Source organism: Oncorhynchus nerka, linkage group LG1 (genome assembly GCF_034236695.1).
Source record: "Oncorhynchus nerka isolate Pitt River linkage group LG1, Oner_Uvic_2.0, whole genome shotgun sequence".
Taxonomy (NCBI): domain Eukaryota; kingdom Metazoa; phylum Chordata; class Actinopteri; order Salmoniformes; family Salmonidae; genus Oncorhynchus; species Oncorhynchus nerka.
Genome location: NC_088396.1, coordinates 13190438 through 13215663, shown reverse-complemented (window position 1 = coordinate 13215663; position 25226 = coordinate 13190438). Strand labels below are relative to the sequence as shown.

At 44.0% G+C, this 25226-nt stretch overlaps 1 protein-coding gene and 1 long non-coding RNA gene across 8 annotated transcripts in view; one reads left to right on the top strand and one right to left on the bottom strand.

The window, feature by feature from the left end:
* Positions 1-25226, bottom strand: part of LOC115143773 (sodium-driven chloride bicarbonate exchanger-like) — a 63277-nt gene that overhangs the window by 2501 nt on the left and 35550 nt on the right. For all 6 annotated transcript variants that reach the window (XR_003865731.2, XM_029684360.2, XM_029684275.2 and 3 more), the window contains exons 5-23: positions 24565-24725; positions 23906-24088; positions 21059-21150; positions 12578-12735; positions 12185-12272; positions 11942-12088; positions 11727-11821; positions 10455-10629; positions 9285-9418; positions 8133-8378; positions 7239-7344; positions 5902-6063; positions 5366-5479; positions 5083-5244; positions 4426-4677; positions 2761-2829; positions 2373-2546; positions 1361-1483; positions 58-125 (exon numbers count right to left, since the gene is read on the bottom strand). Coding sequence is in view for 5 of the 6 variants with exons in the window: in XM_029684360.2 (XP_029540220.1) it covers positions 58-125; positions 1361-1483; positions 2373-2546; positions 2761-2829; positions 4426-4677; positions 5083-5244; positions 5366-5479; positions 5902-6063; positions 7239-7344; positions 8133-8378; positions 9285-9418; positions 10455-10629; positions 11727-11821; positions 11942-12088; positions 12185-12272; positions 12578-12735; positions 21059-21150; positions 23906-24088; positions 24565-24725 (2709 nt within the window). In the remaining variant the exon portion in view is untranslated. The remainder of the gene's footprint in view (positions 1-57; positions 126-1360; positions 1484-2372; positions 2547-2760; positions 2830-4425; positions 4678-5082; positions 5245-5365; positions 5480-5901; positions 6064-7238; positions 7345-8132; positions 8379-9284; positions 9419-10454; positions 10630-11726; positions 11822-11941; positions 12089-12184; positions 12273-12577; positions 12736-21058; positions 21151-23905; positions 24089-24564; positions 24726-25226) is intronic.
* LOC135563006 (uncharacterized) lies at positions 18604-22270 on the top strand. Of its 2 annotated transcripts, XR_010460198.1 has the most exons (3): positions 18604-18863; positions 19292-19409; positions 19940-22270. It is a non-coding gene; the product is annotated as an uncharacterized LOC135563006 (long non-coding RNA). The 2 variants fall into 2 exon arrangements; XR_010460192.1 differs by having other exon boundaries at positions 19292-22270.

Below are 25226 nucleotides of genomic sequence, written 5' to 3'. Positions count from 1 at the left end.
AAGTCTTTTTACAGTTTAAAAAGGGAGATATAATGTCATCATAATGGCCTGACTTACTTTTGATATCCTTCTAATGGTAATTGCACTATTCCCTCATCCTCTCCCAACATGCTTTGCTCCTCCTCCTGAAGAATATGATCATCAACAGGAAGTTGTTAAACTATAGTGATAGTACTATATATAATTAATTGGTTAAAACACATGCAGAGATAAATCATTACAATAAAAGTTACATATCTACAGTAAAAATGAACATTATTTTGAGTTGACATAGCCTTGTTCTGTTCAATGTTCTCTAAGGCCTTGCTGGCCTTATCTCAGGGTAGTAAGTTGGTGGTTGAAGATATCCCTCTAGTGGTGTGGGGGCTGTGCTTTGGCAAAGTGGGTGGGGTTATATCCTGCCTGGTTGGCCCTGTCCGGGGGTATAGTCGGACGGGGCCACAGTGTTTCCCGACCCCTCCTGTCTCAGCCTCCAGTATTTATACTGCAATAGCTTATGTGTCGGGGGGCTAGGGTCAGTCTGTTATATCTGGAGTATTTCTCCTGTCTTATCCGGTGTCCTGTGTGAATTTAAGTATGCTCCCTCTAATTATCTCTCTCTCTTCCCTCGGAGGACCTGAGCCCTAGGACCATGCCTCAGGACTACCTGGCCTGATGACTCCTTGCTGTCCCCAGTCCACCTGGTCGTGCTGCTGCTCCAGTTTCAAATGTTCTGCCTACGGCTACAGAACCCTGACCTGTTCACCGGACGTGCTACCTTGTCCTGGACCTGCTGTTTTCGACCCTCTCGTCCTACCACACCTGCTGTCTCTAACTCTGAATGATCGGCTATGAAAAGCCACCTGACATTTACTCCTGAGGTGCTGACCTGTTACACCTTCTACAACCATTGTGATTATTATTATTTGACCCTGCTGGTCATCTATGAATGTTTTAACATCTTGGCCATGTACTGTTATAATCTCCACCCGGCACAGCCAGATGAGGGCTGGCCACTCCTCATAGCCTGGTTCCTCTCTAGGTCTCTTCCTAGATTCCTGCCTTTTCTAGGGAGTTTTTCCTAGCCACCGTGCTTCTACATCTGCATTGCTTGCTGTTTAGGGTTATAGGCTGGATTTCTGTATAGCACTTTGTGACATCGGCTGATGTAAAACGGGCTTTATAAATACATTTGATTTGATACTCTAAATAACCAAATTCATGTTGTTACTTCAAAAGAATACAATATAAAAATCGCTGGCACCATTCAAACTAATGAGAGTCTGGAACTTTAAAGCCAATTATCTCAGAATCATCTTTTTGCAGATAGAACCTTATAGTCTCAAACTCTAGCCTTGTTATGCAGATGCTATTTTCATACCTCTTCTTCGGCATCCTTCAATTTCTTCTTCTTACTCTCTGGCATCAGATCATCCAGCCAGCTCATCTCTCTCTTGGTGAAGAAGCAATCCATCAGCTTCCTAATAAACACCAGAGCCAACACCTGCAAGGAACACAAACACACTTACTACTTAACTTACTATTCACGGATTGCATGTTTCGTCAAAATATAGTTTTGAACGTTCGTTTTGGACGGATGCCTAACTGAGCATTCTACTTAATGCATCATCAAGGAGCGCTGATGAACATTTAATCAAAAGTGCATTACGGTGGCTGGGAAATAGAATGACATTCAAAAGGGGCAAATAATTAGTAGGAAAACCTTTTGTCATCATTTTGATGTCACCAAATTTACTTTAGATGCCGTATAATATTAGCTAGCTAGCTAAAATTGAGGGGGTGGCACCGGATTTTAGCTAGCTAACGTTATCATTGCTAGCTATTTATGACGAATTTTGCTAGCTAATGACAACACTGCTATCTGTCTAAAGATAATTTGACAACATGATAATGCTGGCAAAGTTGTTTCCTACAAAATATGTCTCTACTTTATCAATGTCATTCTATTTCCATGCACTATAGTGTCATTTCGACGAAACAGTAGTTATTCTCCGTCCAGAATGGCTGAGTTTATCACCACTTTAGAGGGCTGATAGATGGCTTGAGAACGTTCAAAAACAATGGCATGACGTGACCGAGTGACGGAGGTGCAACCTATGACACTCAGACAAAATGATCTACGTAAATAATCCTTGTCCCAGCAAGAACGGCCCATAGAGCAGGAGCCTATCTCCTGTTTCTGGTGTGCATCTATGCAGCTTGATGCACAAGTACACCCACTGGACAGGACGCATTCTAATGTAAAACTTAAGTCAATGGCTATACTGTACATCTCATAGTGGTGCTAATTGTGTTAAACTACAATGTGGCCAAATAAATCTACATGTAACCTATGACCTAGGGAGAAAGCTAGGAGAAAGGCATTTGCGAACCATCATGGGGAAGACGATGGCATAATTGGAGGTCTTGATGACCCAGAGCATGACCAGGCAGCTGAGCTGGATGATGGTGAAGAGGTGGACCTTCCTCAGGGGAACGTATCTCAGGTAGATGAAGTCTGGCTGGTGCTTGGCTGGCATGCCAAACAGCTTCAGACGGTCAAAGAACTGACGAGCAAATAGAACAAAGGCTTTACATGATAACCTCGGGAGCATTCAATTTAGGCCAACTGTGTTGTGATAAGTCTGCATTTTCTCAAGATGGCCTTTTTTGAACTTAGCTTTAGATGTTAGCCAAGTGTGTTAGAACTTAGCCTTTACAAGCCTATTTTGACTGAGAGTGTACATTAACTTCATCTGAGTGTGCTTCGTGACATCGTACCTGTATCCCTCTGAGCGAAGATGCTCCCATGTACAGGAATACTCCATACAAGACAGGCATGGGAATATACTGAAGGGACGAGAGCAATCGTATTATGATTCAGTTATACAAGCATCAGTAAAGACGAGAAACAGTCGAATACGTGGGATTGAACCACATGAAACATAATGGTATAAATGATCTGTTCACTTTGAGGCACTGCAGACTTATACTCTGGGTGCAAAATAAATACAACTTGAGCAAGACAGAGATACTTATATTGCATTCGGAAAGTATTCAGACCCATTGACTTTTTCCACATTTTAATACATTATAGACTTATTCTAAAATGTATTCATTTTGTTTTCCTCGTCAATCTACACACAATACCGTATAAAGACAAAGTGAAAATAGTTTTTTTTTAATGTTTGCAAATGATTAAAAATAAAAAACAGAAATACCTTATTTACATAAGTATTCAGACCCTTTGCTATGAGATATGAAATTGAGCTCAGGCGCATTCTTTTTCCATTGATCATCCTTGAGATCTTTCCACAACTTGATTGGAGTCCACCTGTGGTAAATTCAATTGATTGGACATGATTTGGAAAAGCACACACACCTGTCTACATATGGTCCCACAGTTGACAGTGCATGTCAAAGCAAAAACCAAGCCATGAGGTCAAAGGAATTGTCTGTAGAGCTCAGAGACAGGATTGTGTCGAGACACAAATCTGGGGAAAGGTATCAACAAATTTCTGCAGCATTGAAGGTCCCCAAGAAAATAGTGGAACCACCAAGACTCTTCCTAGGGCTCGCGCCCGGTCAAACTGAGCAATCGGGGGAGAAAGGCCTTGGTCAGGGATGTGACCAAGAACCCAATGGTCACTCTGACAGAGCTCCAGAGTTCCTCTGTGAAGATAAGAGAACCTTCCAGAAGGACAACCGTCTCTGCAGCACTCCACCAATCAGGCCTTTATGGTAGAATGGCCAGACGGAAGCCACTCCTCAGTAAAAGGCACATGACAGCCCGCTTGGAGTTTGCCAAAAGGCACCTAAAGGACTCTCAGACCATGAGAAACAAGATTATCTGGTCTGATGAAACCAATATTGAACTCTTTTGCCTGAATGCCAAGCGTCACGTCCGGAGGAAACCTGGCACCATCCCTACGGTGAAGCATGGTGGTGTCAGCATCATGCTGTGGGTATGTTTTTCAGAGGGAGGGACTGGGAGACTAGTCAGGATCGAGAGAAAGCTGAACGGAGCAAAGTACAGAGAGATCCTTGATGAAAACCTTCTCAAGAGTGCTTAGGACCTCAGACTGGGGCGAAGGTTCACCTTCCAACAGGACAACGATCCTAAGCACAAAGCCAAGACAATGCAGGAGTGGTTTCAGGACATGTTTCTGAATGTCCTTGAGTGGCCCAGCCAGAGCCCGGACTTAAACCTAATCTCTGGAGAGACCTGAAAATAGCTGTGCAGCGACACTCCCCATCCATAGATTGATGAGGGGGGAAAAGGATTTAATCAATCTTAGAATAAGTCTGTAACGTAACAACATGTGGAAACGTGAAGGAGTCTGAATACTTTCCGAATGCACTGTATATTACACTGTGATAGGAAAAGCCTTTGGACAGCCCGGAGGCTAGGGCCAAAACAATATGAGCTCAGAGAAGCTATCTGACCTTGAGCACAGAGGTCATGAAGACGGAGCAGCCCATGAGCAGGAAGATCATGAGGCCGGTGAAGCGCTGCTCCCGGATGCCCAGGAATTTGGGCTGTTCCCCGGGGGCCGAGCACTCCGACTCCAGCTTCAGACTGTTGACGTGGGAGATGGAGAGCACGGTGGCAGCCACGAACCAGGGCAGCCCCATGATGGAGCACACCCCCAGCATGATGCCCACCACAAACAGATCCAGATGATACCCACAGCCTTTCTGTGGGAATTGATAGACAATACAGCACAACTGAGAATGCACTACTCAATACATAGGAATGGCAACACTTTCAAATGGAATGTTTCAAGAAATTATGTTTACAGAAGTGCTCCACTGTCAAAGACTTCTGAAGGGGGCGTCTTTAATCCATGTCAACAACCAGTACCAAACAGGTAACGGTCAGGCTATGGTATACAAATCCTCCCAGATGATCTGAGCCTCCCCATTCCAGTAGCCTACTGCACGGTTTCCCAAACTCGGTCCTGGGGTGCACCTTTTGGTGTTTGGCCCTAGCACTACACAGCTGATTCAAATAATCAAAGCTTGATAATGAGTTTGGTTATTTGAATCAGCTGTGTGGTGCTCGGGCAAGGGCCGACTTTGGGAAGCACTGGTCTACAGTACCTTTAGTTTGTGCTCCTTCCTGTTGATGATGACCGCGGTGATCTGCTGGTCCATGAAGATGAGGATGGTGCAGAGCAGAGCAGGGATCACTGTCACTAAGGTGGTCCACCAAGGGTTTCCGCCTAACGGGCTGATCAACCAACCACGGTCATCTCTGGTCGGCTGCAAGGATTTAGGTTCTTGGTAAATATTGCATCGACATAGCATGGCGACTGTCCATAGTGTAGAGTATCTTGAGTTAAAAATGTGGAATCACATGGTAATATCTTGTTATCTACCTCACCTTAAACACACTGGGGACTTTTAGTTTTGGAGACGGGACCCCTAAGACATAGTCCACCAGGACCATGGTAAAGATGGTGATGAACACAGCAAAGTCACTGATGACGGCTCTCAACTGTGCAAGAGAGGGGTGCATGTCAACTGTCTGGTTTTAGCACGGGGGAAAAATCTATATTATTGTTCAACATCAAACTACTATGTCAATCACAGATTGCACAGGTAAATCAAACACAGAGCACCTTGGTTGTTGATTCAATTCTCACATGGGCCACACATTTGGCTTGAAGAAAAAACGCGGGTTCTGTGCTCAGACAACGGGAGAAAAAGTGCTGCTTGAAACCATAATAGAATCCAAAGGAAGTGGTGGAGGCGGACACTTCTCCATTAGAAACTCCGACAGTATTCTCATATGACCACTGGAGTGCTCCACTGCACCATAAAACTCAGGAGCATGACAGAAACCCTGTCTGCAGTCGACAAACACATAACAGATACAAATGAGTGGGATTACAGCAGGAACTGGGTCTGCTGCCTTACCTTGGTGGGGAAGTAACTGCTGAACTTGAACTCTTTGAGGAAAGCCGACATGAAGACAGTGGAGAAGAAGAGAATGACAGACCAGAAGAGAACATCTGGAATGTAGGGTCCATGAGGGCCACAGGCGGTGCCCACAAACTCCCCTCGCCTCTTTATGCAGTCCTGCAATAACAGGTGGTCATTAAAAACATCCTGTATTACAGGGTTGGGGTCAATTCCATTTCAAATCAGTCAATTTACACGGATAACGGGACTGAGTGTATAGGGGATGTTTTTCCAAATGTGACTATTAAAACCTACCCAAACCAAACTGAAAGCACAAAACATTATATTTAATCATGGCAAGGTGACTGGGAATATGGTTGAATACAAACAGTGTAGATATTCCCTCCGTTAGGCAATCAAATAGGCAAAACATCAGTACAGAGACAAAGTGGAGTCGCAATTCAATGGCTCAGACATGAGACGTATGTGGCAGTGTCTACAGACAATCACGGATTACAAAGGGAAAACCAGCCAAGTCGCGGACACTGACGTCTTGCTCCCAGACAAGCTAAACACCTTCTTTGCCCGCTTTGAGGATAACACAGTGTCACCGACGCAGATCGCTCCCAAGGACTGTGGGCTCTCGTTCTCCGTGGCCGAAGTGAAAGACATTTAAGCGTGTTAACCCGGCCCAGACGGCATCCCCAGCCACGTCCTCAGGGCATGCGCAAACCAGCTGGTTGGAGTGTTTATGGACATATTCAACACATCACCGGGGGCACACTTCCTGCCCTCCGGGACATCTCCGCAATAACATCTGCTAAATATGTGTATGTGACCAATACAATTTGATTTGATTTGAATTAACTGAAATTACAATTTAAAAAAATTCTCAGAGCATTTAAGGGAATTGGAATTGGAACATCCTACATTTAAATGGAATTGACCCCAGGGTTCTGCTGGGATAAGAGCATGCTTGTCCACAAAAAAGTTAAATTAATACTAAAAATGTGTTTTCATGATTTGTCATGGGGTAATCCAGAGTAATCCAGCCCACATGTCCTTAATCCCCTGCACTGGGCCAGCTCCATCTGGGAGAGCCTGCCACTTTGTGTGGAACAACCTAAATGTGCTCTTTTTTGGTCTCTACCATCATGCTGGGGGTGGGCTGCTTAATCAAAAATACAATACAACATTTCCTTTTGTGTGTAGAGTAAAACGTTTATCCTCAACATGTGACAAAACCTGGAAAAACCACAAGACTAACCATTTGTTCTATTTACAGTATCCATCATCTTCCTAATTTTGCTTGATCCTATCAACAAATTATGCCACACCCTCTCATACACTACCTTGACCTCAAGTGCCTCCCAATAGATCTCCGAAGCAGTAATGTTGTTCTGCTCCCAGTACCGTAGGGTGGCATTACTGGGATCCGGAGGTTCAACACATGAACACCTATGGAAACAACAGAACACTTCACCATCAAATCCCTTACCGATCACGATCATCTCAAATGCTATGCAGGACTTCTTTCAAACACAAGTTAATATGTTGCTGTCATTCTGAACTCTAAGGGACGGTTTGCTTGACACAGATTATGCCTAGTTCTGGATTAAGATGCAGTTTAAGAGGCCAAGAAGACGATCAAGGACCTCAGCGAACCGAGACGGTCTGTTCACTCTACCTTCTAGCAGAAAGAGATGGTACAGATGCATCAAAGAGAGACTGAATAACCACAATAACAGCTTCTACCTTCAGGCCATCCCTAGCCACCTGGGAATCTGCCCTGCAGTTTGAGACTAATGTGCCACGTACTGTATATAGAGAGTCATTGAACGCTGGTCACCTAATATTCTGTTTATATACTGTTGTTTACTCACTGTGTAATTATACTATATTCTCGACATAGCCCATCCTAATATACCTACTACTGTACATACCAATTTATATCCAAATGATATACTGTCTATACACACCACGTATTTATATTCTGCTTCTGACACATGCTCACTCTAATATACAGTATCTACGGTATCTTCTCAGGATTATTAATTGGACCTGTTCTGTCAATTTTTTATTTCATTTTTCTTAAAAATGTTAGTAAAAAAAAAATGGTACTTGTTCTATTGCACTGTTGGAGTTAGTACCACAAGCATTTTCACTGCACCTGCTATAACACCTGCAAATCTGTGTACGCAATCAATAAATGTTGATTTGATTCAATGGAGTGAGTGCACACTTACGAGTATCGTGTGAGTTTGTCCAGGTTGTTGTTCATGTTGATGGGGTAGTGTTCCCCCAGGTGGATGAGCTTCTCCAAGGCCTCGTAGATGAAGATGATGCAGATGAGCGAGGCGAAGGCCTCCTCTGTGAATCGTGTGATGTAACAGACCAGGGAGCTGGCATCTGTGGCCACCAGGAGCAGACAGAGGAATGCTGTCCACAGCCCTATACAGGTTCTCAGTGAGAGGTAGGATAATCCATACTCCCTGAGGACAGAGTGCAAAACATCCCTTTTATTTTATATTTGTAAATGTAATCTTATTTATTCAGGAAGTCCCAAAAAGGGCAGCTCAATTAAAAAACACATAGATCCTTCACAGTACAGTGCATGCACAGCACCGGAAGAAAAATCACTGACACTGCAGCACTAACATTTCGTAAATTATATGACAACATCTGAGGTTTTAACCTCCTCTCTGATCTATCTGCAGGATATGGGATCTAAGGTTGTCATTACCACAATGGTATTTTAATACTACTTAAAGCCGTATAGAACATTAAAACAAATGATCGATGTACTGTAGCAGTACTGTATATGACATCCGGTCATCCTCCATCAGTATGTGACCTTAACTATTGTTATAGGGACGGATGATCATCACGCAATCAAATTGCACATTATCAGATGTGGTGGCAGAATTTGGGGTGAGCTGTTGTAACTTCTCAAGGGATATGTTCTGTGTTGGACTGTGATGTTATGCCTTTCACAGACTCCTGGTGTGTCTGCACGCTAACACAAAGCCGTTGTGTTCCAGGACTGTTGCTTGTGTTGAAAGAGCTGTTGGGTAACAATATGATTGTATTATCAGCTCCCACTATATAAGGGGCATGTAACCATTTATTATTTGAGTTCTTCCCTGTGAAATCAGAGGTGGGATCTCCCTTCCAGCTCCTTGTATTACACATGTTTCTATGATATCATTATATTATATCTCTGCCTTAATCTTTGGATGGAATTTTCCACAACACAGAGATGTGAGTACAGAAATGGCCTGAGTGCTATAGACAATACATAGAGATTATTAATCATGTGGGCCCATAGCGTTATACTACTGTATATGTAATTATAACTATATATAACAATACAAATATACTGTTGTCAACAAACTTACTTGCAGAATTTGTACAATATCTTCTCAAACACCAGCACAGGCCCTGTGCTGCCCAATATGGTGAGTGGCTGGCCAGCAAAGAGGGAATAGGCTATTCCTGTCATTGAGGCGCCAAACAGTGATTCAATTGCACTCTGAGGGACACAAAGAAACATACACTGTAAACCCCAAGGCATTTTTAACTCAAATACTTCTAGTAAGTTGTACTCAAACTCAACGAAGTCAGTATTACTTCAAATGTTAATGTGGTACTGACTCAAATCTAAATGAGAAGTCACACCAACTACATTTTTTTTGAAACGTATGATATCTTCTGTTTTTGAAATCCCAGCATGCGCTTTTGCAGGTTGATTTTATGCAATTGTTTTTAACATCTGCATTTTTGCATGTACCTTGTTTGATTGATTGATTAAATGTTTAGCTACACAAATATATTTTAGAAACTTATCCGATCATTGAATTTTTACATCCCGTTACTGAAATGGTTGTTCCAGTTGAAATGGCTTTAGATAGTTTCCCCACCACATGTCTTGACCCTGGCAGTCATTCTGAATGCTGGTTACGGGTGAATACAAATGTAAACTGTTGGATAGCCTAATGCTGGCTAGGTTCCAATAGGAATTAAACATCACTTTGCAAGCCAACAGAATGTGATTTACAGTGAGGGTTGCAAAATTCTGCTAAATGTCCCAGGGTTTTCCAGAACACCTGGTTGGAAGATACCTGAAAAAATACTTGGGAAAGCTTGTGGAATTTTGCAACCCTACTTGCAGGACTGATGTGCCCATGTGGGGGCGTTGAATTTAAGTATACCTTACAACAATAAACAAAAAATGCATTTGTGTTACTTATATGGAGGTAGTACTGCTCACTTCAGCTATTTAATCTTCTTAACTCATTTATTTTTTTTATAGGTAATTGGTTTCCTCAAAATGTTTGAGCAGACAGAATTGGTTTTACAGCGTAGATAACATTTATGAGCAAGAGAAATCTCTCAATAAATGTCTAAGCCGTTTATTATTCTATTACTGTGTACTTGATCGGGATGGGTTGCATCCTAAATGGAATGCTATTCCCTATATAGTCCATTACTTTTGACCAGGTCACAAAAGTAGTGCACTATGTAAGGAATAGAGGGAGCCATTTGGGATGAAACCCATGGTGTCTTACTATGCGTCCTTCTGTTGCCTCTCCCAGTAAACCGCCGAACGTGATGACAGGTGACATGCAAGCACAGTACAGGAAGAGGAAGGAGGCCAAGCACTGCAGGCTGAGACCGTCTGTGTAGTCGGACAGGTAGTGGGGCGCCTTGCGTTTGATGTCCATCAAGAGACCACCAAATAATCTGTAAACATAATGATAACATAAGCCATTTAGCAGACGCGTTCATCCAAAATGACTGATATTATTGTGTGCGTACACGTTTAGGTGGCTCCAGCAGGAGTCGAAACCCTGAAACCATGCTCTATCAACTAAGACACAGAACACCTACTGTATATCTAATACCAGCACAGGTCAAATTATTTTATTTTATATAATGGTCAGTCATTTAAACCTCTTGTGACGCTCACATTGAAACTAACCTCCTTACAACTGCCTGCATTTCAAATCCACATCCAACCGCATCTGCTGTCTCGTGGTGAAGTGTGGATTTTGCAGTTGGAGCCTTTTTATACAATTTTAAAAAACTTTATGTACTCCTCACACTACTTAATGAGCATGAAATACTGTAGAGAGAGTAATGAGGATGACTTAGTATGAGCTCATGCGGAAGAATATAGACCAGGCATTTGGGAACCCATCAATAGGTTGCTACACTCTGAGGTTGCAAATTGTACTTAAATTGGGACAAACTCTTGTCACTATAGTTGTACACTATAAGGTACATCAATTGTACTATTAGTTATAGGTACATAATTGTACCCTTATAGGCCATGCTCAAACGTGAATTAACAGACTATGGGCAAATTTTCCCCTCACGGGTGGCAAAAAGAACTAACTGAAAGCCACTCCCCCACTAAGCCACACCTCCAATAATTATACCTTTCTATTCAAAATGTTGTGTACACAAATGTACCATTATACTAGATTGTCTTCACATATACCCTTAAAGGTACCGGACAGTACCATGTGAGATCATATGTGTACCTCTGTTAGTACATTATGTGTATTTTAATCTTTTGTACCCCATGGAACAATACTGTACCCTAATCGTACCTTTATTCTGAGAGCGTATGGCAACCATTGCATGACTTTCGTTCACACCTAAAAATGAACTGCATGCAATGGCATCCTGTCCTCTGTCCAAGGATCCGTAGATGTTTTAAAAAAAAAAATAGGTGAAAAACCTGGTTACTTTGAATCTATCGTTATTTCTTAATACACAACCACAACCACATACACTCACACTCTCTGAGCCCCAGGCTGCCCCGCCTCACCTACCGTCCTGTCCGCTGCAGTTCCGGACCACCATGTCCCTCGTGCTCCTCTTCATCACCTAGATCTGTGCCGGTCTGTGCTGCAATCCTCCTCTTCTCCTGTTATTCAAAGAACACTTATCTGTTATTTCTTTCATTTTTTTTGTTGAATGAAAGAAAAATGCTGTGATTTGTATGTCTGCTGATGACAGACTTGTTAAAGAAAAGGCTTCAACTTACCTGAGATGGCACATTTTTTGGTGGCTCTATTCGTATAGAAGGATCCCACTCCCCTGGTGGCAGGACAGTAACTTGGTCCAGGAACTCATCGATTCCAGCAATCAGATCATTGCGGTCCTTCGCTTTGTAGGCAACATCATGGAAAACCTTGGAACGAAGAACAAGAATAAATTCAGTCATGAATTGACATGTTAATTCAGTCATGCCCAACAGCTATGTTCATTATCGGAGAGGCTGTCTTACCTCGTCTGTCATTAGTGTTGCGATGGATCGGCCAATCTCATGGTACTGTGGCCCTTTCCCAAGAGGCCCTAGTAGAATGAACAAGAACCTAAAAAAAACAGAGCGGTATAGAGACAGTTGAGGGTCACCCCAAAAAGGACTAAGGAGGGCATAGTGTTAGTCATAGACAGAAGACCATAGTTACAGACTTATAGAAGGTAGGGTTGTGAAATTCCCGTAACTTAAAAAACTAAATCCCAGGCTTCCAGAAATCCTGGTTGGAGGATTCCCGGATGTCCTGCTTATTTTCTCCTGATTCCAGGAATATTCCATCCGGGATTTCAAGAAATCCTGGGAATTACGGGAAGTTACGGGAATACTGCAACGTTAATTGGGGGTCATAGTGTTACTAACCTGGTAACGATGGGGACCTCAGCCAGCCCGTTGAGCATGACTGCAGGTGAGAGACGTACAAACGCCACCACAGGCTTGTCTAGGAACTCCGCCTCACCCACCAACACGTTGGACGCTTCCGCTCCCGGGGGAATCTTCTTCATGAAATGGAGGTCTATCTGGATGGACACAGGATAGAATATGCCAACGTTTAGTGGAGCATTTTACGACTGAAGTCTTAATATAGCATTTTACTGTATTAGTATCTCAACTCCTCAATTCAAAAGAGTATTCATGGGTGGCACGTTTCGTCACAATATTGTTTTGAATGTTTGTTTTAACATTTACATTTACATTTAAGTCATTTAGCAGACGCTCTTATCCAGAGCGACTTACAAATTGGTGCTTTCACCTTATGACATCCAGTGGAACAGCCACTTTACAATAGTGCATCTAAGTCTTTTAAGGGGGGGTGAGAAGGATTACTTTATCCTATCCTAGGTATTCCTTAAAGAGGTGGGGTTTCAGGTGTCTCCGGAAGGTGGTGATTGACTCCGCTGTCCTGGCGTCGTGAGGGAGTTTGTTCCACCATTGGGGGGCCAGAGCAGCGAACAGTTTTGACTGGGCTGAGCGGGAACTGGACTTCCTCAGTGGTAGGGAGGCGAGCAGGCCAGAGGTGGATGAACGCAGTGCCCTTGTTTGGGTGTAGGGCCTGATCAGAGCCTGGAGGTACTGAGGTGCCGTTCCCCTCACAGCTCCGTAGGCAAGCACCATGGTCTTGTAGTCTTAAGACTGATGCCCAACTGAGAATTCTACTCAATGCATTGTCAGTGGGCACTGTCTAAAATGCATTACTGTGGCTTGGAAACACGATGACGTTTCAAAAGTAGGCAAAAAAATTGTAGGGAAACCTTTTGTTATCATTGTGATGTCGCCAGATTGACTTTAGATGCAGTATTTAGTTAGCTAGCTAGAATTGAGGGGACGCCACCGAATTTTAGCTAGTTGACATTAGCATTGCTAGCTATTTTTGACAAACTTCGATAGCTAATGGCAACATTGCCATCTCTCTAAAGTAAATTTGACCACATCATAATCATGCCAACGTTGTTTCCTACTAATAATTTGCCTACTTTAGCAATGTCATCATATATCGAGGCCACGTTAGTGTAATTTTAACGAAACAGTCATTAGTCCCTGTTATGTGTGGGCACCAGTCACCTTAATGGCGCAGGTGTTGTAAGAATGCTCATAACAATGGCATGACGTAACCGAGTTTTTTATTTATTTTTATTTTTATTTCACCTTTATTTAACCAGGTAGGCTAGTTGAGAACAAGTTCTCATTTGCAACTGCGACCTGGCCAAGATAAAGCATAGCAGTGTGAACAGACAACACAGAGTTACACATGGAGTAAGCAATTAACAAGTCAATAACACAGTAGAAATAAAATGGGCAGTCTATATACAATGTGTGCAAAAGGCATGAGGAGGTAGGCGAATAATACAGTTTTGCAGATTAACACTGGGGTGATAAAAGATCAGATGGTCATGTACAGGTAGAGATATTGGTGTGCAAAAGAGCAGAAAAGTAAATAAATAAATAAATAAAATTTAAAAAAACAGTATAAAAACAGTATGGGGATGAGGTAGGTGAAAATGGGTGGGCTATTTACCAATAGACTATGTACAGCTGCAGCGATCGGTTAGCTGCTCGGATAGCTGATGTTTGAAGTTGGTGAGGGAGATAAAAGTCTCCAACTTCAGCGATTTTTGCAGTTCATTCCAGTCACAGGCAGCAGAGTACTGGAACGAAAGGCGGCCAAATGAGGTGTTGGCTTTAGGGATGATCAGTGAGATACACCTGCTGGAGCGTGTGCTACGGATGGGTGTTGCCATCGTGACCAGTGAACTGAGATAAGGCGGAGCTTTACCTAGCATGGACTTGTAGATGACCTGGAGCCAGTGGGTCTGGCGACGAATATGTAGCGAGGGCCAGCCGACTAGAGCATACAAGTCGCAGTGGTGGGTGGTATAAGGTGCTTTGGTGACAAAACGGATGGCACTATGATAGACTGCATCCAGTTTGCTGAGTAGAGTGTTGGAAGCCATTTTGTAGATGACATCGCCGAAATCGAGGATCGGTAGGATAGTCAGTTTTACTAGGGTAAGCTTGGCGGCGTGAGTGAAGGAGGCTTTGTTGCGGAATAGAAAGCCGACTCTTGATTTGATTTTCGATTGGAGATGTTTGATGTGAGTCTGGAAGGAGAGTTTGCAGTCTAGCCAGACACCTAGGTACTTATAGATGTCCACATATTCAGGTCGGAACCATCCAGGGTGGTGATGCTAGCATGCGGGTGCAGGCAGCGATCGGTTGAAAAGCATGCATTTGGTTTTACCGTTTAAGAGCAGTTGGAGGCCACGGAAGGAGTGCTGTATGGCATTGAAGCTCATTTGGAGGTTAGATAGCACAGTGTCCAATGACGGGCCGAAAGTATATAGAATGGTGTCGTCTCGTAGAGGTGGATCAGGGAATCGCCCGCAGCAAGAGCAACATCATTGATATATACAGAGAAAAGAGTCGGCCCGAGAATTGAACCCTGTGGCACCCCCATAGAGACTGCCAGAGGACCGGACAGCATGCCCTCCGATTTGACACACTGAACTCTGTCTGCAAAGTAATTGGTGAACCAGGCAAGGCAGTCATCCGAGAAACCGAGGCTACTGAGTCTGCCGATAAGAATATGGTGATTGACAGAGTCGAAAGCCTTGGCGAGGTCGATGAAGACGGCTGCACAGTACTGTCTTTTATCGATAGCGGTTATGATATCGTTTAGTACCTTGAGCGTGGCTGAGGTGCACCCATGACCGGCTCGGAAACCAGATTGCACAGCGGAGAACGTGGGATTCGAGATGGTCAGTGACCTGTTTGTTGACTTGGCTTTCGAAGACCTTAGATAGGCAGGGCAGGATGGATATAGGTCTATAGCAGTTTGGGTCCAGGGTGTCTCCCCTTTGAAGAGGGGGATGACTGCGGCAGCTTTCAATCCTTGGGGATCTCAGACGATATGAAAGAGAGGTTGAACAGGCTGGTAATAGGGGTTGCGACAATGGCGGCAGATAGTTTCAGAAATAGAGGGTCCAGATTGTCAAGCCCAGCTGATTTGTACGGGTCTAGGTTTTGCAGCTCTTTCAGAACATCTGCTATCTGGATTTGGGTAAAGGAGAACCTGGAGAGGCTTGGGCGAGGAGCTGCGGGGGGCGGAGCTGTTGGCCGAGGTTTAGCCAGGCGGAAGGCATGGCCAGCCGTTGAGAAGTGCTTATTAGCTTTAACGATTTGGATTTATCGGTGGAGACCGTGTTACCTAGCCTCAGTGCAGTGGGCAGCTGGGAGGAGGTACTCTTGTTCTCCATGGACTTCACAGTGTCCCAGAACTTTTTGGAGTTGGAGCTACAGGATGCAAACTTCTGCCTGAAGAAGCTGGCCTTAGCTTTCCTGACTGACTGCGTGTATTGGTTCCTGACTTCCCTGAACAGTTGCATATCACGGGGCTAGTGCTATTGCAACAGGATGTTTTTGTGCTGGTCGAGGGCAGTCAGGTCTGGAGTGAACCAAGGGCTGTATCTGTTCTTGGTTCTGCATTTTTGAACGGAGCATGCTTATCTAAAATGGTGAGGAAGTTACTTTTAAAGAATGACCAGGCATCCTCAACTGACGGGATGAGGTCAATGTCCTTCCAGGATACCCGGGCCAGGTCGATTAGAAAGGCCTGCTCACAGAAGTGTTTTAGGAGCGTTTACAGTGATGAGGGGTGGTTTGACTGCGGCTCCGTGGCGGATACAGGCAATGAGGCAGTGATCGCTGAGATCCTGGTTGAAGACAGCGGAGGTGTATTTGGAGGGCCAGTTGGTCAGGATGACGTCTATGAGAGTGCCCTTGTTTACAGAGTTAAGGTTGTACCTGGTGGGTTCCTTGATGATTTGAGTGAGATTGAGGGCATCTAGCTTACATTGTAGGACTGCCGGGTGTTAAGCATATCCCAGTTTAGGTCACCTAACAGAACAAACTCTGAAGCTAGATGGGGGGCGATCAATTCACAAATGGTGTCCAGGGCACAGCTGGGAGCTGAGGGTGGCCGGTAGCAGGCGGCAACAGTGAGAGACTTATTTCTGGAGAGGGTAATTTTCAAAATTAGTAGTTCGAACTGTTTGGGTATGGACCTGGAAAGTATGACATTACTTTGCAGGCTAGCAGTAGACTGCAACTCCGCCCCTTTGGTAGTTCTATCTTGACGGAAGATGTTATAGTTGGGTATGGAAATCTCTGAATTTTGGTGGCCTTCCTGAGCCAGGATTCAGACACGGCAAGGACATCAGGGTTAGCAGAGTGTGCTAAAGCAGTGAGTAAAACAAACTTAGGGAGGAGGCTTCTGATGTTGACATGCATAAAACCAAGGCTTTTTCGATCACAGAAGTCAACAAATGAGGGTACCTGGGGACATGCAGGGCCTGGGTTTACCTCCACATCACCCCGGAACAGAGAAGGAGTAGTATGAGGGTGCGGCTAAAGGCTATCAAAACTGGTCGCCTAGAGCGTTGGGGGCAGAGGATAAGAGGAACAGGTTTCTGGGCATGGTAGAATATATTCAGGGCATAATGCACAGACAGGGGTATGGTGGGGTGCGGGTACAGCGGAGGTAAGCCCAGGCACTGGGTGATGATGAGACAGGTTGAATCTCTGGACATGCTGGTTGTAATGGGTGAGGTCACCGCATGTGTGGGAGGTGGGACAAAGGAGGTAACAGGGGTATGCAGAGTGGGTCTAGGGGCTCCATTGTGAACTAAAACAATTATAACTAACCTGAACAACAGTATACAAGGCATATTGACATCTGAGAGAGACATACAGCGAGGCATACAGTAATCACAGGTGTTGAATTTGGAAAGCTAGCTAAAAACAGTAGGCGAGGCTAATCCGCTAGCACAACAAACAGCAGGTAAAATGGCGTTGACTAGGCAACGGGGCCGACAGGTAAGACAAACAAGCAGAAAAGTACCGTGATTAATGGACAGTCCAGCGTGCGTCAGCTATGTAGCCAAGAGATCAGTGTCCAGGGGGCAGCGGTGGATGGGCAGGGGGGCTGGCGAGTGTTATCCAGGTTTTTTTTTTTTTTTTTTTTTTAAACTAACAATGACTAACTAGCTTGTAGCTAGTTAGCTGGTTAGCGTCTGGAGGTTCTTGAGTGTGTCATAAAAATAAGAGTAAAAGTAACAGCGATTCCGTATCACATTGGGTGAGGCAGGTTTCCGGAAGGTATAAACAAATTAAAAATCAAAAAGAGATAGAAAGTAAATGGGGTCAGAGAGTGATTGGGACGCGGTGGTACAGACGGTTAGCAGGCCTGTGCTAACAAGCTAACAGTTCGTAGGCCCGAGCTAGACAAGGTAGCAGTTAGCGGACCGGAGCTTGACAAGCTAGCCGTTAGCAGGCCGAATTAGCAAGCAGGGAGATAGCGAGGGCTAGAGAGTTAACCTTTGGGGGACGTCGCGATGGGGTGAGTCTGTTTATTTATTCCTCTTCATGCGGTGAGCTGGAGATACAGCGATTCAGAAATCGCGGGCCTTGGCCAGCAGATGGATCTTTGGCGATGTCGCAGCGGAAAAGCCTGTTGAAACCCCTCGGACGATTATGTCGGCGGACCAGTCGTGATGGATGCGGGGCTCCGTGTCGGCAGTAGAGGGTCAGTAGAGGGTCCAGGCCAATTGGCAAATTAGGTATTTTTGGACCTCTTCGGGTAGTCGGGAGATGGGCTTAGCTCGAGGCAGCTCCAGGCTAACTGGTGCTTGCTCTGGGACAGAGACGTTAGCCAGGAGTAGCCACTCGGATTGCAGCTAGCTATTTACGATGATCCGGTATAAAGCTTCAGAGCTTGCGGTAGGAACGGAGATGTGGTAGAGAAAAAGCAGTCTGATATGCTTTGGGTAGATGTCGCCCTAGTTAGCGTTGAAGACCGCTAGCAGTGGGCTAGTAGCTAGTTAGCAGCTAGCTTCTGGTGAGGGTTCCGATTCTAAAGCATAGAAAAAGCAGATCCGTACCACATTGGGTGATGCGGGTTGCAGGAGAATATATTCAGCCTGTGGTTGGGAAGTGAGATTAAAATATGTACGAAATATATACGGGAGAAAAAAGAGGAAAAAAACTATATTTACACTATACAGGACGGGACAAGACAAAACACACGTCCGACTGCTACGCCATCTTGGAATACTATGAAGTGAGTGATGAAGGTGCAACCCATAATAAATAGGTAAAGAAAAGCAGAACATCTGAAATATATTCTAAAAAAAAAAATAACTCTACTGAAAATGTGTGACTAGGGATACAAGATTCTGGTAACATTCCTCAAATTCCCTGGTTTTCTGGATTGCCTGCTAGTTTTCTCCTGATTCCTGGAATCGTCCAATCAGGATTTCTGTAAAATCTAGGAATTATGGGATACTTACCAGAATTATGCAACCCTGTGTCTGATAATAGTGCATTTCCTGTTAATAGCTAGACATAGATTGGCCAACTGGATCCTATTTCATAACATAACCATCATAACATACACATGAACATGTGTTATAATAGACTATTTCAGAAGAATACCATAAATCCATCTAAAGTGCAATCTCCATTTACATAACCTCTGGAAATGTTATCATCTCCTTGTTGTTACACTGTCTGCCCCCACAGTGACACATCCATCCAGACCTGAGCCTGCCTGGCTGCCTGCAAACTGATCCTCCTGTCTCTGTTCTGCTGTGATCCTGTCTGCCTGCTATGGAGCCGCACTGCGTCAAATGGAAGTGAGGTAACTTTAAGAAGAGGCAGTAGGGGCATCGGAGTCCCAGCTATAAACTCCAGGCTCACTGCTAACAGAATACGGAGGCCTAAAACTATATTGTAGTGAAGTGGAACAGAAAAGCGCAGCCTATAGAATGTGTAGCAAATTGAAGTAACTTAGCAATTGCATTTTATTTATAATATTATAGGACAATACATGTGTAACATGAGCTTCTAGTGGGTGGGCTATACTCGGCCTTGTCTCAGGATGGTAAGTTGGTGGTTGAAGATATCCCTCTAGTGGTGTGGGGGCTGTGCTTTGGCAAAGTGGGTGGAGTTATATCCTTCCTGTTTGGCCCTGTCCGGGGGTATCATCGGATGTGTCTCCTGACCCCTCCTGTCTCAGCCTCCAGTATTTATGCTGCAGTAGTTTGTGTCAGGGGGATAGGGTCAGTTTGTTATATCTGGAGTACTTCTCCTGTCTTATCCGGTGTCCTGTGTGAATGTAAGTATGCTCTCTCTAATTCTCTTTCTCTCTTTCTTTTCTCTCTCTCGGAGGACCTGAGCCCTAAGACCATGCCTCAGGACTACCTGGCATGATGACTCCTTGCTGTCCCCAGTCCACCTGGCCGTGCTGCTGCTCCAGTTTCAACTGTTCTGCCTGCGGCTATGGAATCATGACCTGTTCACCGGACGTGCTACCTGTCCCAGACCTATTATTTGACCATGCTGGTCATTTATAAACATTTGAACATCTTGGCCATGTTCTGTTATAATCTCCACCCGGCACAGCCAGAAGAGGACTGGCCACCCCTCATAGCCTGGTTCCTCTCTAGGTTTCGTCCTAGGTTTTGGCCTTTCTAGGGAGTTTTTCCTAGCCACCGTGCTTCAACACCTGCATTGCTTGCTGTTTGGGGTTTTGGGCTGGGTTTCTGTACAGCACTTTGAGATATCAGCTGATGTACAAAGAGCTATATAAATACATTTGTTTTGATTTTCATTTGAATAGAGGTGCTATTGTTAAAGTGTACAGTCCAAATACAGGCCTAAGTATGTTAAATAGGCATGTTAAATCTAGAACATCCGTAGAACACTCTCTATTAAGCTTCTTTGTCCCCAAAAATATTTGGTTGCATTTTATTTATGGCTTTATTCAACCACATTAGACAGTCTTAAATACATTCTCAGAACAAGAACAAAAGGCTCTGATACTTTGGTATCAGGTCACAGACAAATGGTTACTGACAAAAGGTTAGGATTTAGAGGTAAGTGAGACTGCTGTTGTCCCAGTCTAATCTACAGTGCTAATGGCAGTGTTGGTGAGATGACTGTTTTGCTATAGAGTGGTTATAATGGTTTAAATCCTAATCCACAAAAAGAGGACTTTTGTGGCTCAAAAAAGCAACAAGTACAAACAAATGAAAATGGAACAGATTATTTTTAACGTTCATACACCCGTCAACTGCAACAGCTGGTGTGTTAAGTGCAGTATGTGGCAGTGTTGTACGTTAGTGAGTTCAAGGCCTATATTCATAAAGTGTCTCAGAGTTGGAGTGCTGATCTAGGATCAGTTTGGCCTTTTAAATCATAATGAATGAGAGGGAGGGACCTGATCCTAGATCAGCACTCTTACTCTGAGATTCTTTGAGAATACGGGCCCAGAATGTCTTACTGTACCTTACTGAAGTCCACAGCACTGTTCTCTCTGCTGACATCAGCTTTGCCGTCATTGGGGATGGGTAGAGAGGTCTGGGGAGGAATCACCTGACCTGGAACACAAAGAGAGGAAGGAGTCCAATAAGTCAACTACTGAGCCCTCTATATCAGACCAACATCAAGGTTTCACAGCAGTGCAGGTGCCAATGGTAATAAAGCACAATGTCACACAGAGACACAGAGACAGAGAGAGCACTCTTGGGATACCAAAATGACCAACAGTGCTTTAGATATCTATAGATTTGCACTGAAATGGTGATGTAATCTGGGATTTATCAGACATTGACAAAGTACCCTTATTTAGTGCAGATCCCAAGAGAGGACTGAAGATAAAGCCTAAGAGTGGCTGCATGGGGGAGGATGGGAGTCATAGATGGCCTTGGTGAGGATGGGTGGGCAAAGCTTGTCCATTAGGATTTCAGCATGATCATTTTAGCATTATCATTGTGTCAAGGAGACTGACTGATGCAAACAGGAAATTAGCCCACAGCTGCCAGAGTAGAGCAAAAGGATTTAAATCGGAAGGATTACTTTTTATTTGCGAGAGGGCACAGATTAATACTAATTTCAGTGTTTGATCCGTTCACAAGCCAGCAGAAACGATCAGATGCAAATCGAATTAATCAGAAATAAAAGCATGCCTTGCAATGATTCATTTTGACTCATAGTTCCACATGAACTCAACGAGAGAAGCCTCAAGCTATTTACCAAGCTGGCTGCCCATGAAGAAACACCACAGCCTCTTTAGCTTTAAATGGCATTACTTGCAATGAGTAGGAGGGTGCCCTCACTAACATGGCCCTGGTTTTGTTCATTAGTCCCACACTCGCTGTTTGCCGCTCTTTAATGTAGCTTTTGGATAAACAGTCTACCTAAATGAATGTGCCTGTGTCACACCACTCTGAATAAAATTACAGCAGAGTGACTCGCTAAAAGGGTTTTGGGTGGTCTTCGTGTATCAAAATTGCCATGTGGAATGCTGGCAAACTTGCTTCTCGAAACATAATTCCTGTAAAAGGTGATGGACATTCTGAATAAGGTCATTCCTTGTTATCGGTGAACCCTGCTGCTCAGGGTCTTTTCTCTTCTGAATGTTTCCCTGTCCACATCTTCTACACTGATCACACCTTATCTCCATATTTTCAATTCTGATATTAAAAACATATAACTCAATGTATAGTCGATGTTAATGTTCATGGTAAGTACAGCGACTTGATAAATATGCCTAATAACTGTCACTGATGTCTCATTGTGATCAATGGCATACATTTACAATGTACGGCTCATGTGATATGAGTTATTGTCTACACTATACACTAACTGACTCTTGGTTAAATGACCTGAAGCACAAAGCACAACCTCTTAACTGTTATTGACAGAAACAGCTTTGAAATTAGCAACCTTCACAAGTTATGTTTTAGGATGTGCTAGCAGTAGAGAAAGGTCCTGTCAAGGTTTAAGAGTGGCCTGGGTCTGGGTCATCCTCCTTGTCCACGGGCTGGATATCAGACTGGGGTCTGGGACCCTGTTTCTGGGGCCTGTGTGTGGAGTGGCTGGAGGGTGGCGGGTGGTGGATGAGGTCAGGAGTGGAGAGGAGATGAAGGAGACACACTGGAGACAACACAGTGGCCGTGGGGTGCAGGATGAGACCTGCCTTTCACTGCAAGACCCCGCTGCCATAAATGAGCACCAGAAGGAGGACTTAAGGGTAGAACAGAGTGATGGACCACCTGCCAGACACACATACACACATTCATCCACATATACAGACACACACAAGGAAACAAGAGAAGAGAGACACACTGAACACTGAACAGAAGGTAAAATATGGACAATGTAATGTAGAATGAGAAAGTTATCCACATGGGATGATTGAAACCACTACTTACAAGACTATTTCCAATTTTAAAGTTGCTGTGACCAGAGGTAAAAAGTGAGGAGAACTGAAACACTTCTGAATGCACCAGGGCCCAGGTTTCAAACATTTTTGAAGAAAAAAAATCGAGGATTTTTCTTAAAAGACAAATAAGAATTTCATAAAATAGTTCTTAGGTGCAATTCCTAAGAACTATCCTTAAATCCCATGCTATCTTCTGCAATATTTTAGTGCTTCCATACCCTCTTAAACATGTGTTTGAGCTAAAGACTTCTGTAGTTCATTGTTGGCATCAGATTTGTCTATTTCTTCTGCATCCACTGATGCCAACCATTAGTCTGTGCGATTGACGGGGGCTGAACTAGAGGTTTGCGAGACTCGAAAACGCTTCATATTCAATTATTGCATTGCGATCTTGCCTAGTGTTTTCTCAAGCTTTCCTATATATCTCAGATGTATTTCAGACACTCATCTTGTGGATATTAACGTTTATTTCCCTCATTTCAAGTTCAAGGACAAATTCCGCCCAGGACATAGATTATATAATATTGTAATAACCTCACATCGTTTCTGTCACAAACTCCGAACTCCACACAGTTGTCACTGACTGGTTGGATATTCATTTCCAATTTCTGTACTATCAGGTTTTTGCTTGACAGACCTAATTTTTTAATTGACATTTGTCAATAAAACTCAAGAATGCCAACTTCTTATGTCAATTTTGTGTTCTTCTTGTAGCCCTGGTTGTCCTGAGAAAACACTTCAATGTGAGGCTAAATATGAGGACATAAAAGATAAGATCAAATGAAAAGAGTGATTTTTCAGGTTTTAGATCCAGGGACTGGCTGGATTAAATTAGATAAGAACTTTTCAAATGTCTTCTTAAGATGATTGTTGCTACTTACTTGAGCAGAGAGCTGCCTGCTACTCACCGTTCTTGTCCATGGACTGGGGCTCGGACTGCTTCTTGTCAGCGAAGGACCGTACAATGGGGATGCGGTTGGCCAGCTTCTTCTGGTTCTGGTGGTGGTGCTGCTTGAGGAGGGACTCTCTCACCTTCCTCCTCACCTCGTCCCCCAGAGGACCCACGGTCTCCTGCTGGTCCAACACCATGTCTGACAAACAGGACCACACAATCAACAGTTCGACAGCAATTAGGAAACCATCTATAACATTCTGATTACAATGCTTACAATTAAAGATTGAAATTAATATCATAGAACAGGGTAATTTTCACTAGGAACAAAACGTTATGTTGCAAAACGTTTCTCTACGGTATGCACTAATGAATACAATGCAGGCGTATGCGGTAGTTCCAGATGTCACTCAGCACCACAGCAGTGATTTTCAACCTGTGGTCCGCAGACATTACTTTTCACAATGCAAATTGTTTAACAAACATCCATCTGTAATAATCTGCCTTTAATCTGTTACATTCCCTGATCAAATTGACTCTACATTTTAACGCTAAGACATTTTGTGTTAAGACATTCCGTGACTCAGTTAATGGTGGTCATCCAGAAATGTTAACTGTGACTTGATGGTCCCCTGAAAGGAAAAGGTTGGGAACCGCTGCTCTACTGTACAATACCTGCTACCTCCTCCACAGAGCTGGCCCTCATGTCTAGCAGCACGATGCCAGTGAGGATGCAGCTGCGCAACTCGAACAGGCTGTGCAGGGACAGCGTGGCCACGTAGGGCTTACTCCAGCGCTCTCCTCCATCCTCCACGTCCTCTTCAAACTTCAGCCACCTGTATGAGGGACAGAGGCCCAGTTTCAGTCAAACTGTTCCAGGGGACTAGGGGATAGATGACAGCCAGCTGTCCAGCCATCTGGAAGCCCTGTACTGATAGAGCTCAGCTTACACAGATGGGGACACCAAGAACGTACTGATGCTGTGCCGGAATCTGGTCGAGTGGTAATGCACTCGACTCCGGACCATGCCCCTCAGTGATGGGGTTCGAACCTTGGTCCAGCTGCTGCAGTCTGTGCCCTCCCTACCAGTCATTCCTCCTTAATTGTCTGCCCCCTGTCCTGTCTAAAAACCAATATGAAAGGATGTTTGGATCTCCGATTTGCTTTAAAAACACAAAAGGAATATGTCTATGCTATGGAAGAGACGGACCGCCTGACATTCCATGTAAAGGTGTATCAGTCAATATCAACGTGACAGAAAGTATTGTAGTGTAGTGTGCACAACAGGATATTTATCCAGTCCAGACCGTATGCTTGTTGATTACAAGTAGAGGTAC